Consider the following 18,948-nt stretch of genomic DNA (forward strand, 5'->3'; position numbering starts at 1 on the left):
GGAGCTGGACTGATCTGAAGCCAGGAGCCAGGAGCTTCTTCTGGGTCTTCCCATGTTGGTGCAGGGGCCCAGTGACTTGGGCCATCTTCTACTGCTTTCCCAGGCCGTAGCAGAGAGCTGGATCGGAAGTGGAGCCATTGGGACTCGAACCTGTGCCCATATGGGATGCCAGCACTGCTTGTGGCGGCCTTACCCGCCATGCCTCAGCGCCGGCCCCTGCTGTTGATTTTGTTCTTTGCCATAACCTGTTCCCTGGGAAATGCTGCCAAGACAGTTGTGAGTGGGTCAGCTGGGCTGTCCGGGACATTAAGCCCCGTGGAGATGTAGCACCTGCCCTGATACTGACGGATAACGAAGAGTTGTTACTGGATGCAGTCCTGGGAGTGCGCCAGCTCGCGACTTCCTGTTCTTGGAGGCTGGAACACCGCTCTCTGTTCACGGAACACTCCAGCTCCCTGTCGTCGAGAGTCCTTAGCAACCGCCTAGTTGAGGCTGCAGACAGGCAGAGCAGGGGCCGCTCAGCCGTTGGATCCTTCCTGCGCTCTCAGCCAGCTGCCGGGAGAGCTTGCGGAAGAAATCCCAGGGGCCTGGTGGAGACGCCAGCCATGGCATCTGTATTCCACCGAGAGCCGAAATCTGCAACAGTGGGGAAGCGGATGATTATTACAGGTAAATAAAGGGTTTTTGTGTACGCTCTCCCGCAGAGCCAAACTTTTTTATGTTTCACCTAGATGATCCGTGGTGGATACGACAATGATTTACAGTGCTGCTGTCTTAGGTGATGACTCGGCTGTTCACACCTTGTCATCAACACATCTTTAACATAGCATTGTCACTGTATCTGAGCTTTCATGGGGAAGCCTTCTTTTAGCGTAACATCTATGGTTTGTGTAGGGAGAGTTGCTTTGATGTTAACAAAGTAAACTTGTTATCACGTTTTCATTATTACTGATTTGAGTTTCTTGTGTCTATAAACATCTTTCTTGATGAAAGTTTGAGCAAGATGTGAATTAAACCTGGTAAAGTTGTTGATTTGTGTTTTGTTCCTTCAACTTGCTTTAAATGATTTGGGCAGTTATGCATGTGTGTTGTATGTGTTGAATTGTAATAAGAATCTAAAAACTAGATTAAGACTAATTATGGGAGGCCTTTAAGATATAAATACAACTTCATCATATTTCCATTATCTTTCCAAATCATGACCATAGTTTATAGGTCACAGAAAATAGGCACTTGTGTATTTGTGATTTATATTGCTCTCCTCATGCTCATCTTCTCCCCTCCTTGTAAGTCTCGTGGACTTTGGGGAGACCACTGCTTCCGTCACGGAGTGTGCTTGCTGATGAGAACGGTGCTTCATCCCTAGGTTGCCTCATGACAGGGGGAGCCAGGCACACCGTCCTGCAGAGTGGCTGGTTCAGACATGACCCACGTCTTGCCAGGCAACACTAACAGGGCTCCAATGTGAGCCCTACGCGTGAGTTCTGGGCAGAGAAACTCCTCCTGCTGTTGGGTAGTGTCGGTCTGAACCTGAAGCTACTGAGGACCCACATGTGGGCTGGGAACCCAAGGAGTCTCTGTAGGAGCAGTCAGGAGTAGGACCAAGGGATGGATCTGGGTGTTTTCTGTTGAGTCCTGAAGTAAGTTACATCTGAGACGCCGATCCTACCTCTTAGACTTTTCGTAATAGTATTTGATTTATGTATATGAAAAGCAGAGTGATGGAGAGGTACACAGACAGAGAGATCTTCTATACTCTGGTTTACTCCCTGGATGGCTGCAACAGTCAGGTCTGAACCAGACAAGAGCCAGGAGACCATCTGGGTCTCCTATGTGGGTGGCAGGGGGCTCAAGTATTTGGGCCATTTTTTGCTGCCTTCCCAGGCATATCAGCAGGGAGCTGAATTGGAGGAGGAGCATGTGGGCTCAGACTAACACTTTGATAGGGACTGCTGCTGTTTCAGGCAGCGCCTTAACCCACTGTGCCACAACACCAGCTCCAGTAGACTTTATTTTTTAGAGACGTGTTATATTTATAAGAAAATTGCAAAGTTAGTTCAGAGTATTCTGGTATTTCCTCTGTTATTAACGCCTTATGGGTTAGTGTGGTACTTTTGTTACAGTTAGTGGACCGATACTGGTATGTTCTAGTTAACTACAGTACGTGCTTTGTTCACACTTCCTTCGTTTTACCTAGTGTTCTTTTTCCGTTCTGGGATCCCCTGAAGGACACTACATTACATTTACTTATCATGTTTACAATCATCTTGATTGTGACAATTTCTCAGACATTTCCTTGTTTTGGATGACCGTTTTAAAAAAACTTGAGTAGGGTCATGAGTACTGTGGAAAATCCTTGATGCTGAATTTGCTTGATGCTTTCCTTGGGATTAAACTGGGGTCGGGAGTTTTGGGAGCAAGGCCATACAGGTCGAGCGTGCTTTTCCTCACGCCCTCTGCAGGCAGGTGCTGTGCGCATGGTTTATGGCTGCTGCTATGGGCCTTGGCCGCCTGGCTGTGGTGATGACCGTCAGGTTTCTCCCTCGTGGAGCTGTTCGTCCCTCCCCCTTCTCTGCCGTGCTCTCTGGAGAAGTCTGCATACGCCACCCACCCCCGAAGAGTGGGAGTCACCCTCCCCTTGAGGACGGGGAATCCACATCTGTTACGTGGGAGATTGGTCTGTTCTTCATTTCATGCTCAATTCCGTCATTTATGTGGCTGTTAGTATTAACTCAGATATGTGTTTTATACTGTGGGCTGTATTCAAGTACTAGTTTATTTACTTTATTGCACATTGCTCCATGTTTGGTCGGCGGGGGCTCCTGCAGTTGTCTTGTGTGCCTCTTTGACATACTTGCATTAATGTGAGATTTTTTAGTTTGTTTTGTTGAGCATTTCCGTACTTTCTAGTGCTAGAAGTTGCTCCAAGATCATCTTAGGTCTTTCCTGCCTTAGTTCCACAGTCAGCCATTTCTACAAGGACCTCCAGTCCCTTTATTGGATATCAGCAACCAGATCTGGACACTAGGTGTGCTTATTGCTACTGGAGCGTCATTTCTCGTAGGCCTCTCAACAACAGAGCAAGGGGATCTGTGTGTCTGTGCTAACGTGTGCGTGTGTGTGTGTGTACACACATGTATCTAAAAATTCCTGTGTGTAACCATCTGTATCTGTGAGCTCAAGATGAGTTGTTTTTTTTTTTTTTTTTGACAGGCAGTGTGGACAGTGAGAAAGAGAGACAGAGAGAAAGGTCTTCCTTTGCTGTTGGTTCACCCTCCAATGGCCGCACTGCGTGCGTCCAGCGCACCACGCTGATCCAATGGCAGGAGCCAGGTCCTTCTCCTGGTCTCCCATGGGGTACAGGGCCCAAGCACCTGGGCCATCCTCCACTGCACTCCCGGGCCACAGCAGAGAGCTGGCCTGGAAGAGGGGCAACTGGGACAGACTCCGGCGCCCCGACCGGAACTAGAACCCGGTGTGCCAGCACCGCAAGGTGGAGGATTAGCCCAGTGAGCCGCGGCGCCGGCCAAGATGAGTTTTTAATTGTGTCTCCAACTCCAACCCATCACTGTATGGATCACGCCGGCCACCTCCCCTTACTTGTCTATGAATTCCTACTCCAATAGCAACAACTGCGGCTCCCACCACGCACCTTCCATTTATTTCATTATTCAGTTCCAAGAGACACAGATAGCAGTGTCAGGACTGTAACCTGTAAGGTGAGAAAGAGCTTTATCAGCTCAAGTGAAGCACTTGCTGCGTTTCCTTCTGCCTTGTCTTGGACGCTGGACTTATTTCCAGAGTTACTTAGGTCAGCACCCTCCCCCTCAGTGCGTTCTTGCTTATGTTTATGGTACAGTTGGCTCTAGTGTCAGTCTGAGTTCCTTACTGGAATCTCTCGACCTCCTAAGTGAGTTTGTTACATTGCGTGCATTAAAGTTTGCTTTTCGTTCTATTAAGTATGAGTTTTGACCAACCCATAAGACCGTGTACCCACTATGATAGCGTCATACAGAATGCGTGGACTTTACACACATTCTAAAATCCCATCCATCATAGGTAGGGCTGGAATCGCAGAGTGTAAGTTTTTCAGGTTGGCTTCTTTCCCTTATCTCTATGAACTTAAGGTTCCTTCATATCTTTTTATGACTTGATAGTTATTTCTTGTATTATATTGAATAACGTTTCACTGCATGTATGTATTACAATTTGTTTATTCATTTCTGAGTAAAGGACTTCTTGGTTGCTTCAAGTTTTTGGCAATTGTGAAAGAACCTTCAAAAAGTATTTTACATAGCTTGTTTTTTTTAAATTATTTATTTGAAAGACTGAGTTTACAGAGAAAGGGAGAGACAGAGAAAGAGCTCTTCTATCCACTAGCTCACTCCCCAAATGGCTACAAAGGCTGGGGCTAGGCCAGTTCGAGGACAGGAGCCAAGAGCTTTCTCCAGGTCTCCCACATGGGTACAGGGGCCCAAGGACTTGGACCATCTTCTACCGCTTTCCAGCAGCATTCACAGGGAGCTGGATCAGAAGTGGGGCAGCTGGGACCCAAACTGGTACCCATATGAGATGCCAGCATCGCCGGCAACGGTTCAACCTGTCATACCACTGTGCTGGCCTCAGCTTTTTTTTTTTAAAGTTCATTTATTGATTTTTATCTACTTGAAAGGCAGAGCATCAGAGCCATTGAGTGAAACATATGTGCATGTGCACACCCGCACACACACATGCACACACACACATACAGATCTTGGTTCATTCCCCAAATGCCCACAACAGTTAGTGTTGGACCAAGCTGAAACCAGGACCCAGGACCCCACTTGGGTCTCCCATATGGGTGTCAGGGCCACACGCACTTGAGCCGTCATCTGCTGTCTCTCAGGGTGTGCGTTAGCAGGAAGCAGGGTCAGGATCAGAATAGCTGAGGTTTGCACCAGCACTCTGATATGGGCCGTGCCCGTTCCAAGAGGCAACTTTACCTGCTGGGCCACAACGCCTGCCTCTGCATGCAAGCTTTTATGGGGGCATGTTTTTGAATACATTTAGAAAATACCTAGGAATGTGGTTATTGGCTCATTTGTTTAACCTGGCAGGAAACTGTCAAATTATCTTCTAAATTACATGTAATGTTTTTTGCATTTATTTACTTATTTTTTCCCCAGAAACATTTTATTTAAAGAATGCAAACTTTATACATTTCATAATTGCAACTTTATTTATTTATTTTTAATTTTATTTATTTATTTGACAGGCAGAGTTACAGAGAGAGAGAGACAGAGAAAGGTCTTCCTTCTGTTGGTTCACTCCCCAAGTGGCCACAACAGCCGGAGCTGCGCTGATCTGAAGCCAGGAGCCAGGTGCTTCCTCCTGGCCTCCCATGCAGGTGCAGGGGCTCAAGCACTTGGGCCATCTTCTGCTCTCCCAGGCCACAGCAGAGAGCTGGACTGGAAGAGGAGCAGCTGGGACTAGAATTGGCGCCATATGGGATGCTGGCGCCACAGGCGCAGCATTAACGTAGTGCGCCATGGCACCGGCCCCTCATCATTGTACCTTTAAAAACATCGTGATTCTTCCCACAGCACCCACCCTGCCACCCACTCTCCCACTCCCTTCCTCCTCCCTCTCTTATTCCCACTCTTATTTTTTTTTACTAAGACATATTTTCAATCAACTTTATACACATGTGATTACCTCTATGTTAAGAATTCAACAAATAGTATGAAAAAACCCTGTTCCTCAGAAGTCAAGACCAGGGCTGTCGGAGCCGGTGCTTCTCACAGTGGCAGCTTCACTTCTGCAGGTGCCTTTGAGATGCTCTGTTGGTGTCACAGGTCAGGGAGAGCGTGCGGTGTTTGTCCTTTTGGATCTGGCTTCTTGATGTTTTAGTTTCATCCATTTTGTTGCAAATGACTGGATTTCCTGTTTTTATTTTTTTTTTACCACTGTGTAGTACTCCATGGTGTACCTATCCCATAATTTATCCAGTCTTCAGTTGATGGGCATTTGGGTAGATTCTATATCTTACCTGTTGGGAATTGAGCTGCAATAAACATAGAGGTACAGATTAGTCTTTCGTATGCAGATTTCATTTCCCTCGGGTAAATTCTTGGGAGTGGGATGGCCGGGTCACATGGCAGGTCTATATTCAGATTTCTGGGTATCTCCATACTGTCTTCCACAGTGGCTTTACCAATTTATATTCCTACCAACAGTGGATTAGGGTACCTTTTTCCCCCACCTCCTCACCAGCATTTTTTGTTTGTTGATTTCTGTGTGAAAGCCATTCTGATTGGGGTGAGGTGAAACCTCATTGTGGTTTTGATTTGCATTTCCCTGATGGCTAATGATTCTGAGCGTTTTTTTGATGTTGGCCATTTGGATTTCCTCTTTGGAAAAATGTCTGTTGAGGTCTTTGGTCCATTTCTTTGCTGTGTTGTTTTGTTGTTGTGGAGTTTCTTGATCTCTTTATATATTAATCCTTTATCAGTTGCATAGTTTGCCAATATTTTCTCCCATCCTACTGGTTGCCTCTTCACTTCGCTGAGTGTTTCTTTTGCAGTACAGAAGCGTCTCAATTTGATGTATTCCTATTTGTCTATTTTGACTTTGATTGCCTGTGCCTCTGGGGTCTTTTCCAAGAAATCTTTGCCTATGCCAATGTTTTGTAGGATTTCCCCAATGTTCTCGAATAATTTGATGATACCAGGTCATAGATTTAGATCTCTACTCCCTTTTGATTGGATTTTTGTGTGATTGAGGTTTAAGATAGGGGTCTTGCTTGATGCTTCTGCGTGTGAAGATCCAGTTTTCCCAGCACCGTTTGTTGAAGAGACTGTACTTGCTCCAGGGATTGGTTTTAGCTCTTTTGTCAAAGGCAAGTTGATTGTAGATGTGTGGGTTGATTTCTGGCATTTCTGTTCTGTTCCATTGGTCTGTCCATCTGTTTTAGTACCAGGCTATTTTGATTAAAACTGCCCCTGTACAATGTCCTGAATTCTGATGTTGTGATGCCTCTGGCTTTGTTTTTTGTTGCATATGATTGTGTTAGCTATTTGGGGTCTCCTGTGTTTCCATATGAATTTCAACATCATTTTTTTCTTTTTCTGAGAAGAATGTCCTTGGTATTTTGATTAGTATTGCATTGAATCTGTAAATTGCTTTTGGAAGTATGGACATTGTGATGATATTGATTCTTTTTTTTTTAAAGATTTATTTTTATTTATTTGAAAGATAGAGTTACAGAGAGAGGTAGAGACAGAGAGATGTCTTCCATCTGCTGGTTCACTCCCCAGATGGCTGCAATGGCCGGAGCTGGGCTGATCTGAAGCTAGGAGCCAGGAGCTTCTTCCAGGTCTCCCACGTGGGTGCAGGGGTCCAAGGACTTGGGCCATCTTCTGCTGCTTTCCCAGGCCATAGCAGAGAGCTGGATTGGAAGAGGAGCAGCCGGGGCTAGAACTGGTGCCCATATGGGATGCCAGTACTTCAAGCTAGGGCGTTAACCCACTGTGCCACAGCGCCGGCCCTGATATTGATTCTTAAAATCCATGAACATGGAATATTTTTCCATTTTTTGTTTCTTCTCATATTTATTTCTTTTATGTTTTATAATTTTCATTGTAGAGATCTTTGACATTCTTGGTTAAATTTATTCCAAGGTATTTGATTTTTTTGGTAGCTGTTGTTAATGGAATTGGATTTAGACATTTGGTCTCAGCCGTGGCATTGTCAGTGTATACAAAGACTGTTGACTTTTGTGTGTTGATTTTTATTTTCTGCCACTTTGGCAAGATCTTCTATGAATTACAATAGCCTCTTCATGGAGTCTTTTGGATCCCTTATATGTAGAATCACGTTGTCTGCAAAAGAGATAGTTTGATTTCCTCCTTCCCAATTTGTATCCCTTTGATTTCTTTTTCTTGCCTAATGGCTCTGTCTAGAACTTCCAGGACTATATGGAATAGCAATGGTGAGAGTAGGTATCCTTGTCTGGTTCCCTGTCTCAGTGGGAATGTTTCCAACTTTTCCCCATTCAATAGGACGCTGACTGTGGGTTTGTCATAAGTTGCCGTGATTGTGTTGAGGAACGTCCTTTCTATACCCAATTTGCTTAGAGTTTTCATCATGAAAGGGTGTTGTATTTTATCAAATGCAAAAGTTGAGAAAATCATATGATTTTTGTTCTTCAGTTTGTTAATGTGATATATCACATTGATTTGCGAGTATTGAACCATTCCTACATACCAGGGATAAATCCCACTTGATCTGGGTGTCTGATCTTTCTAATGTGTTGTTGGATTTAATTGGCTAATATTTTGTTGAGGATTTTTGCATCTATGTTCATCAGGGAAATTGGTCTATAGTTCTCTTTCTCTGTTGTATGTTTTTCTGGTTTAGGAATTAAGGTGATGCTGGCTTCCTAGAAGGAGTTCGGGAGGATTCCCTCCCTTTCAGTTGTTTTGAATAGCTTAAGAATTGGAGCTAGTTTTTCCTTAAAAGTCTGATAGAATTCAGCATCTGGTCCTAGGCTTTTCTTTGCTGGGAGGGTCTTTATTACTGATTCAATTTCTATCGTGGTTATTGACCTGTTTAGGATTTCTGTGTCTTCATGGCTCAATTTATGTAGGTTGTATATGTCCAGGAATCTATCCATTTCTTCTAGGTTTTCCAGTTTGTTGGCATAAGCTCTTTGTAGTAATTTCTGATGATTCTTTTTATTTCTGTGGTGTCTGTTGTTACATTTCCTTTTTTCATCTCTGTTTTATTGATTTGGGTCTTCTCCCTCTTGTTTTTGGTTAGTTGAGCCAATGATGTGTCAATTTTGTTTATTTTTCCAAAAAACAGCTCTTTGTTTTGCTGATTTTTTTTACTTTTCTTATTTCAATTTTGTTGATTTCTTCTCTAATTTTAATTATTTCTTTTCTCCTATTAGCTTTGGGTTTGGTGTGCTGTTGTTTTTCTATGTCCTTGAGATGTATTGCTAGGAGCCCAGAACTCCATCCAGGTCTTCCACATGGGTAGCAGGGGCCAAAAGCACTTGGACCATCTCCCACTGTTTTCCCAGGCCCATTAGCAGAGAGCTGTTCAGAAGTGGAGCAGCTCGGACTTGCACTCGTGTGGGATGCGGGTGTCACAGGTGGCACCTTAACCCACTGTGCTACAACTTGACCTGATTTTGTCACTGTTAACCGTGAATATCATGCAACAACATAACATGAGAAATCATTTTAAAAAATTATTTTGGGAGCCAGCACTGTGATGTAGTGGGTGAAGCCGCCACCTGCATTGCCAGCATCCCATATGGGCACCAGTTCGAGTCCCGGCTGCTCCATTTCCGATCCAGCTCTCTGCTATGGCCTCAGGAAGCAGTAGAAGATGGCCCAAGTCCTTGGGCTCCTGTACCCATGTGGGAGACCAGGAAGAAGCTCCTGGCTCCTGGCTTTGGATTGGCACAGCTCTGGCATTGTGGCCATCTGGGGAGTGAGCCAGTGGATGTAAGATCTCTCTCTCTCTCTCTCTCTCTCTCTCTCTCTCTCTCTCTCTCTCCCTCTGCCTCTCTGCCTTTAAAATAAAATAAAGAAACCTTTAAAAATTATTTTGGATGTTCATGTGTAGGAAAAATAACCATTTGTGAGGACAGGAAACTAATGAGAAGTTGTATGGTAGTGCTAAGGGTGATTTGAGTGTACTTTTCAGAGTTTTATAAGATTTTAGTTATTTCTAATTTAATTTGAAAAATCAGTTTTCTCTTGCTATAGGTATAACGCTATTTTTGTATTCATCAGTGATAAATGTAACTATTTTAATTTTAATTTTTCAAATTTTTAGTGAAACTCCATTATCTACATATGGTTCACAGGATTTACTTATTGTACCTGGCCTTCTTTACTAATCTGATCACTTGTCAAATCTTATTTTTCTATCACGTTTTTATATTTTTCTTTTTTAAAAAATGATTTATTTATTTATTTATTTGAAACACAGAATTACAGAGGCAGAGAGTGAGAAAAAGAGAGGTCTTCTATCCACTGGTTCACTCCCCAGATGGCCGCAGTGGCTGGAGCTGTGCCGATCTGAAGCCAGGAGTCAGGAGCTTCTTCTGGGTCTCCCACGTGGGTGCAGGGGCCCAAGGACTTGGGCCATCTTCTACTGCTTTCCCAGGCCACAGCAGAGAGCTGGATTATAAGTGGAGCAGCTGGGACTCGAACTAACGCCCGTATGGGATGCCGGCACTGTAGGTGGCAGCTTTACTTGCTACATCACACCGCCGGCCCCTATATTTTTCCTTAAAGACATATTTTTGACACCTGTTTTTTCATCAATTATATTTGAAATTCAGTTTATCAAACATCAATTCAAGTTATCAAATCCCAACTGAGTCGTATAAAGTTGGGCGTGAGATTCAGAGCATACACACGTGAACACAAGTAAGACATTCTCCTTCTTCCAGAAGCGTGTAATCTCCTGGACTGCAGGATATCTTAGGCTGATTTGGTCAACCTAAGCGTCTTCCGCAGGGGCTGTGGTGTGGTGCAGGTCAGTACAGGTCCTGGTCACTCTGCTCGCAGTCCAGCTCGCTGCTCATGTGCCTGGGAAGGCAGCAGGCCCAGGCGCTGTGCCACCACCACTCGCGTGTGAGACACGGGCGGAGTTCCGGACTCCTAGCTTCAGCCCGAGTCAGCCCTGACTGTCGCAGCCCATGTGGGGAGTGAGCCAGCGGATGGAGATCTTCCTCCGGTGTCTCTCTCCTCTCTGAGCTCCGCCTTTCAACTGATACATCTTTAAAAAAAAAAAAAAAAGGTCTACCTCAGCTGAGTGTGGCAAGCCGGAGAGACACAAACGTGGTTCCAAGTCCTTGAGAAATAACACAGAGGGGGTGACACAGGAGAACAATCGCCTCTTTTGTATTTCTGTCCTCTCCTCCCATTTCTGTCCTTTTTAATGTCATAGTAGGAACATAAAGCATCTCTTACATTATAGAGGGATCTTGGAACTTATTTAGCTTTCAATAAAAGGCTCTAAATTCTTCTTGAGGAAACTGTCAGTGAGTCCAACTTTAAAGACTTTAAAGATTGGTGTATAACTCCACTCTTCAAGTGCATTGGGTGTTCAGCCTGGGGACACCCTGTGCGCATGCTTTTCCGATGCCGAGAGTGGAGATTCTGATCGGTTGAAAACGTTCCTCTAAGCTGTTTGCCAGTCAGTGCCTCCAAAGCTGAACCTTGTCCTTATTTCTATAATCCGCATGTTTCTGATAACTGAGTTTTCATCTAATAGGGCAAGTTCATTGTACTTTAAAAACACTTATTTGCTGGCTCTTTTTTTAATATCAGTTTGCTATGTTTACAATGTAGTGAAGAGATTTTATAATGTTACTTTGGTATTACAAAGATTTAAGGTTTTTGGATTACAAAGACTTACTATTGTAAATAAAACTATGAAGAGGTTTAAAATGTTTCAGAGCATTGTTATGCATGTTTGAACATGTGTTTATATGCAAATGACATGATTTGTTTACCCAATGCCAAGACCGAAGCTGTTTTAATATTTAAAAATTGCACTTATTTAAAACATAGAAGTATGTGTATTTTCCATGTGACAGAGATCAGAGAGGGAGAGAGAGAGAGAGTGCCCTCATTTGCTGGTTCACTCCCCAGTTTCCTATAACTGCCAAGGCTGGGCCTGGCTGAAGCTTGGAGCCAAGAACTCAGTTCACCCTCGAGGGTGGTAGGGACCCAGCCACTTGAGTCATCAGCAACAGCCGGAGGGGAAACTGAACCCAGGTCCCCCAGTGTGGGTGAGGGTGTCCCATCTGACACCTGGGCTGCTAGGCCAAACATCTGCCCCGAAAAAGATTTTCTTTAATTTAGATTTTTTTTTCTTAGATTTATTTTACTTGAGAGTCAGGCAGTGAGAGAGAGAGAGAAAGAGAGGTCTTCCATCTGATGGTTCACTCCCCAGTTGGCCGCAACAGCTGGAGCTGCACCAATCCAAAGCCAAGAGTCGGGAGCGTCTTCTGGGTCTCCCAGTGGGTGCAGGGGCCCAAGGACTTGGGCCATCTTCTACTGCTCTCCCAGGCCACAGCGGAGAGCTGGATGGGAAGTGGAGCAGCCGGGTCTTACACTGGCGCCCATATGGGATGCCAGCGGTTCAGGCCAGGGCGTTAACCCACTGCACCACAGTGCTGGCCCCTAATTTAGATTTTTGCAAATGAATTCCCATTTGGTCCAAGTGAAAGCTAGTTATGGAATAATAAATATAGGAGATACAATGTAAAAGAAACTAAAACACAATCTAGTTTAACGTATCTTTCTCAGCTGGGAGCAGTGAAGCCTGTCATATAGCCTTGATCAGAAAGAAACCTCTGTTCCACCCTGTCTGTGGGAGGTACTTGTGTGCATTCTATCCATAACACTAACTAAATACAAATATTAATATATTCAGCCAGCCGTCAAATGTACCTACGAGAAAACCTCAGGTAGACCAGGGATACTCAGAAACCACCTTGTAACAGAGTGCTCACAGCATGGGACTTCTGTTAGAGACGTGTTAGAATTGGAAATACCGTCTAGGAGTGGCCAACAGCCACTACGCTGCATGAAACTGTGAGTTGTAGGAGCAGTACATAATGCATCCGGAATTTTGAGCAGCACTGCTCCATTAGCCTGGGTTTCAGACCCATTTATTCGTCCTGCTTTCTGCCCTGCGAGACTGTCACACTAATAGTTATGTCTCAGATTCAATTATTTTAAAAATAGAAAATGACTGCACACTGAATCGCTGGTGGTTTCCTGTTTGAAGAAAGCATAAAATAGCCCTACTGCAAATCCGTCTTCAGGCTCGTCCCTGGAATCCATGGAGCCAATATGTTAGATACTTAAAAACCAGTTTATGGCCAAAGCGTAGACATGTTAATGACACTGACACATTTGGTTGGCGAAGCTGCGTTTATTTTTTTCCCCAGCATTTTCTTCTGCTGTCACAGCGTGCAGTTTACCTTGAACCAAAATGTTCTATTTGAAAATATGTTGTGCACAATGTACATATACTCTTACCAGCATGCAAAACTAAGAAAAAACTGAAAGACGAATATAGCTGGAAATGGTCTTCTGATAGTGTATACGAGTCCTCTGTTTAAAATAAATGCAGGCAGTGTTAGCCTCGCGACACCTGTGGCAGCGCTGGGTTCAGGTGCTCACCGAGGAGCTACGCACGGCAAACCCTGCTGAACTCATTCAAGGCGGGGAGACCGTGTGCATTCCCTTCATTTTCCTCGGTCCCACACTGTCCTTTTTACAAGACTTATTCTTATTTTCCCAAAACATAAGTGATACAAGGAGGCCTTCCATACAGATGACAACAGCTACAAATTAATCTGTCTCAGATCATTGCCCATCTAAATCATCGCCATGGTGATTTGCTGGGTGAAAGGTCAGTTTCTGCCTTCACCTTGAAAAGCATCTTAGCCAGCTCCCTACAGGAGGACTTCCAAGGACAAGCTGTGGCTCATAATCAGGTTTTTAAAATTCAGTTATTTTTTGAGGGGCAGTTAACACATTTATTACTTAAGATTAAGATAGAAAGGACTGGCGGGCCTTTGTGTGCTGGTTAAGTTTCCTGCATTCCTGGGTTTGATACCTGGCTGTGGTCCTTGTTCCAGCTTCCTGCTGATGTATGCACGTTGGGAGGTAGCAGGTGAGGGGTCAAATGGTTGGGTCCCCGCCAGCCATGTGGGAGACCCAGCCCTGGTCATTGTAGGCATTTGGGGAGTTAACCAGCTCGTAGGAGCACTCTCTCTTCCTGCCTCTCAAATAAATACATGAATAAAAAATATTTTTTAAAAAAGATGGAAGGAGGCCAGTGCCGTGGCTCAATAGGCTAATCCTCCGCCTGCAGCGCCTGCACCCGGGGTTCTAGTCCCGGTCGGGGTGCTGGATTCTGTCCAGGTCACTCCTCTTCCAGGCCAGCTCTCTGCTGTTGCCAAGGAGTGCAGTGGAGGATGGCCCAAGTGCTTGGGCCCTGCACCCCATGGGAGACCAGGAGAAGCACCTGGCTCCTGCCATCGGATCAGTGCAGTGCACCGGCCGCGGCGGCCATTGGAGGGTGAACCAATGGCAAGAGGAAGACCTTTCTCTCTGTCTCTCTCTCTCACTCTCCACTCTGCCTGTCAAAAAATAATAATAATAATAATAAAATAAAGATGTAGGGAAGCAAAGAACTCAATTTCATCTAAGCAAATGGTTTAAAACTTGAACGTGCATGGACCTCCCTGGGGAATCTTCTCAAAATGCAGATTCTGATTCCAGAGAGCGGGAGGGCATTTCCTTTTTTTCCTTTTGTCTAAGACAGAGGCAGAAAGAGCTCCCACCCACTGGTTCACTCCCTAAATGAGACAAGGATGCTGGAAACTCAATCCACGATTCCCCCATCAGTGGCAGGACCTCGGCCATTGAGGCACCACCACTGCCCCCAGGGTCTGCATTAGGAGCCAGAGCTGAGTATCAAACTCAGGTGTTCTCTGAGGGACACAGGCACCTTGGTCTTGAGCTGCATGCCCCCCTCTGCCTTTTCCTCAGGCGCCCTGGTGACGCGATGCTGCTGGTTCAGGGGCCAGACTTAAGTGGCCAGGGTCTACATCATTCTGAGTCTCCCGTCGGCTGACAGCCGTGACCTCAGACGGGAGGCTGTGCCTCTCGGTGCTTCGTTGACACCGTCTGTGAAGCAGCCAGAACAATGCTGGGAGCTTCACGTGAGTTAATCCATTTAGAGCACTTGGCAGGGAACCAAACGTTCACGCCTGTGATGCCAGCATCCCACGTGAGCGCCAGTTAGAGTCCCGGCTGCTCCACTCCTGAGCCTGCTCCCTGCTCATGTGCCCGGGAAAGCAGCTGCAGGTGGCCAAAGTGTTTGTGCTCCTGCCAGGACGTGGGAGATCCAGGTGGAGTTCCAGACTCCTGGCTTTGGCCTGGCCCACCCCCAGCTGTTGTTGTCATGTAGGGAGTGAACCAGTGGATGTTGGATCTCTCCTCTCCTCTCTCTCTCTCTCTCTCTCTCTCCCTCCCTCCCCCTCTCCCCCCCTCCCTCCCTCCGTCTCTTTGTTTCTCACTTTCTATAATTCTGCCTCTCAATTAAATAAATCTTTTTAAAAAAAGTTTATGGAAGATGTACATTATGAAGAGACTGTGTATGGATTTCAGTTTTTCACACAAAAGAAACTTGTCATTTAATTTTTTTTTAAAGATTTTTATTTTATTAGTTTTATTTGTAAGTCAGAGTTACACAGAGAGAGGAGAGGTGGAGAGTCTTCCATCCATTGGTCCACTCCCCAACTGGCCGCAATGGTTGGAGCTACGGCGATCTGAAGCAAGGAGCCAGGAGCTTCCTCTGGGTCTCCCACGTGAGTGCAGGGGCCCAAGGGCTTGGGTTGTCCTCTGCTGCTTTCCCAGGCCATAGCTGAGAGCTGGACAGGAAGTGGAGCAGCGGGCGCTTGAACTGCTGCCCATATGGGATGTTAGCACTGCAGGCAGCGGCTCCACCTGCTATGCCACAGCGCCGGCCCCTTAATTCGGTTTCTCCAGGAACTGTTTGAGGTGCCCTTGGGTGGGTTAACTGTTGTCATCTGCTGTAGTAAATGAGCAACAGGAGTCAGCTGCTGGCCTGGAACGTGATGTCTCTGACGATATGTATCAGGGCTCACACACAATGTATTAACCTGCTAATGTCAGCCTTTTGGGCTTTCTTGTAAACCGGACCTAAGTAATACTAAAGAAGAACGAGTTCTACTAAAAATATTTTTGTAGGGGCGGCCACTTGGCACAGCAGCTAAGACGTCGCGTGGCATGCCTACATCGCTGCCGGCAGTGCCCGGGTTTGAGCGCCCACTCCTCTCCCTGTTCCAGTGTCGTACTATCGCACGTCCTGGCGCGCAGCGGGTGATGACACAGCAGTTGAGCTCCTGCCACCAGGTGGGAACCTGGCCTGGGTTCCTGGCCCCTGACTTCCGCCTGGCCCCGTCCCGGCTGTTGAGGGCATCTGTGGAGTGAATCAGCAGGAGGGAGATCAGTCTCTCTGGCAGATTCTGAAATTCCACCTGTGAGTTTACATAATGTTGGTTGATGAAAACTCTGTCATTCAGTGCCTGGGGAGGTCTGCTTAGGGAGCGAGTGAACGTCTTCTACAGGCTGCAGGTGTCGTCTGTGTGTACCTGGAGTCCATCCCCCTCTCCTTTCCACCCTGCAGGAGGAGAGCAGTACAGGGTGACGTCCAGCAGGGAACACTTCCCCTCGCCCCTAGTCAGTGTCACTCACAGCAGGTGATAAAGTGCCTGGCTGTCCTGCTAGCCTCAGTTGCCAGCAACTAGAAAGGGCAGAGCGTTTATGGATGCGAGTACGGGTCCCCCACGCCCCTCCCCTCCTCTCTTTCTTGGGAAATTACGGGGTGGGGTTTCCTGGATGTGGAGTTGCTGAAAATCCTGCCAGGACCTTATCGGCATAGTGCTAGCAGACAAAGCACCTCCTTGGCACGGGGCAGGGGGAACTCCCCTGAACTGGCCCCACGGAAAGAGAGGGCTGCACCCCATCTCGCAGGGTTACAGAACGAGATGACCCGTTTAGGTGTCGTTGCTGGTCTGCTTTCACGGCTTGTTTCTGCATTCCTTTGCACGTACATTTATTTTCTTTAAAAATTCTCAATTGCTTCTGTCCCTCTTACACACATAGGCTAATGTCTACCAAGCTACCTTAATAATGTGAATAAGAACCAAAATTGGGGCAGCGCTGTGGCACAGTACATTAATCCTCCACCTGCTATGCTGGCATCCCATATGGGCGCCAGTTCTAGTCCCGGCTGCTCTTCTTCCAATCCAGCTCTCTGCTATGGCCTGGGAAAGCAGTAGAAGATGGTCCAAGTGCTTGGGCCCCTGCACCCACATGGGAGACCTGGAAGAAGCTCCTGGCTCCTGGCTTCGGATTGGCGCAGCACCAGCCGTTGTGGCCATTTGGGGAGTGAACTAACAGATGGAAGACCTTTCTCTCTCTGTCTCTACCTCTCAATTTTTTTTTTTTTTAATTTATTTGAAAGGGTTACACAGAGAGAGGAGAGGCAGAGAGAGAAAGAGAGAGAGAGAGAGTGTCTTCACTCCCCAGTTGGCTGCAATGGCCAGAGCTGCGCCGATCCGAAGCCAGGAGCCAGGAGATTCTTCCAGGTCTCTGTCGCCGGGGAAGGGGCCCAAAGACTTGGGGCATCTTCTGCTGTTTTACCAGGCCATAGCAGAGAGCGGGATCGGAAGTGGAGCAGCTGGGACTCGAACCGGCACCCATCTGGGATGCTGGCACTGCAGGCAGCAGCTTTACCCACTGTGCCACAGCGCCGGCCCCACCTAATGAAAATTAACCATGATGCTCTTCCTGAAGGGGCCTCTGAGCTAACATGACCCCAAAACTAGGGCATTGATTCTCCAGTATAATATAAATAAGTACTGCTTATGGAGATACTCTTAAAAATAAATGTTTATTTATTTTTGTTTATATTTGGATGGAGAGAGATCTTCGGTGTACTCATTTATTCCCTACATACCCCAAACTGTACCAAGACCAACGTCAGGATTAGTGAACTCTACGTGAGTCTCCCATGTAGGTGACAGAGACCCAAGCGCTTGACCTGCCTGCTGCCCCTCAGGGTATGCGTTAGCGGGAAGCAGAACAGCCAGCACATGAATCAGGCACTTCAGTGTGGGTTGTGGGTGTTATAGGTGGCAACCCGCTGAGCCAAATTCTGCCCCTGCACACTCGTAAGAGTGCAGAGTCTCAGGCCCTAAGACCCATGTTCTGAGATGTTTTTTGGCTGACCTGGACCCTGCGTGTTACAAAAGCACGCCTGAGACTGTGACACGGGCAGTCCATGCGACACATCATGGGGAACCTGACTCAAAGACCATAGAGCCCCTCCTGGAAACCCACGCTTCCGTTGCCTTTAAGGCCAGTCTAATCGGTCTCTAGTTAGAAGACCAGAACACTTGACTCAACACCACTGATTTTTAAAAAGCCCATCATTTTTTTTTTTTTTTTTTTGGAAAAAGAATGAGAACATTTGTGTAATTCGAACTAGTGTGCAGTGTACCATTCTGTAAATGATTATTTAAAATTGAACTCTGTTTTGCAGCCTAATGAATGATGGCATTGATGACTGCATGATTAGGAGTCTAAGTAGTCACAACGCATGCAAGCAAACCTATCTTAGGTTCAGGAGAGATTAGTGAATAAAATGGTGGTGTAGATGCATTCTTTGTCCGTAGGAAGGAAATAATACCTCCCACATCTCCTCCCTGTAAGGATTTCCAGACTCTCTCAAAGTTCAAGTTACAAAGTCGGTAGCTCTCACCGCCCTCTTTTCACAAAATAGCAGTGGAACAAAGCAGCCATGGTAGTCGTGTGGGCTGAATACAGACGTTAACGAAAACCGCAGAACCTAGGATTCTCAGTCCCAGGACCTGACCTGCAACCCTCACTCACTCATTCCCTCTTCTGAGGACTTTGCAGCCACTTAGAACACAAGATCCACCCCGAACCACACTCGGCTTCCCCATGAGCCCCCGCACAGGCTTGTGCGGCTGCCTCTGTGCACACACACCCTCTGAGACAGGCAAATGCTCCCTGTCTGCGTGGATACACAGCAAACAAGCCAAAAAGCAACCGGTTCCAGATCTTTTTTAAATAAAAAAAAAGGAAGGGGGAGTGGTGGTGGTGGTGGTGGTCATGGCTTAGGCTCCCTTGGGGTAGATCAGAGATAAATGAAAGTTTATCATGGACCTTGGCATAAAACCAGCCGCTCGAAAGATAAACATTGAAAGGAGCATTTGCAGCAAACCCCAGAGCACTGTGCGTATTCTCTCTCTGCTTCTAGAGGGAGCGGGAGCTGTGGAAACGCTGCCTGTAGGTGTGGATCGTTTTG

The 18,948-nt window shown here is 46.3% G+C and overlaps 1 protein-coding gene across 5 annotated transcripts in view; it reads left to right on the forward strand.

Moving 5' to 3' along the window:
• The first annotated feature begins 473 nt into the window (after positions 1-473).
• The window catches only part of SPMIP2 (sperm microtubule inner protein 2), a 152,180-nt gene continuing 133,705 nt past the window's right edge, over positions 474-18,948 (forward strand). For all 5 annotated transcript variants that reach the window (XR_011378555.1, XR_007913653.2, XR_011378554.1 and 2 more), the window contains exon 1: positions 474-669. Coding sequence is in view for 2 of the 5 variants with exons in the window: in XM_008273487.4 (XP_008271709.2) it covers positions 606-669 (64 nt within the window). In the remaining 3 variants the exon portion in view is untranslated. The remainder of the gene's footprint in view (positions 670-18,948) is intronic.

The sequence above is a fragment of the Oryctolagus cuniculus genome, chromosome 8 (genome assembly GCF_964237555.1).
Source record: "Oryctolagus cuniculus chromosome 8, mOryCun1.1, whole genome shotgun sequence".
Taxonomy (NCBI): domain Eukaryota; kingdom Metazoa; phylum Chordata; class Mammalia; order Lagomorpha; family Leporidae; genus Oryctolagus; species Oryctolagus cuniculus.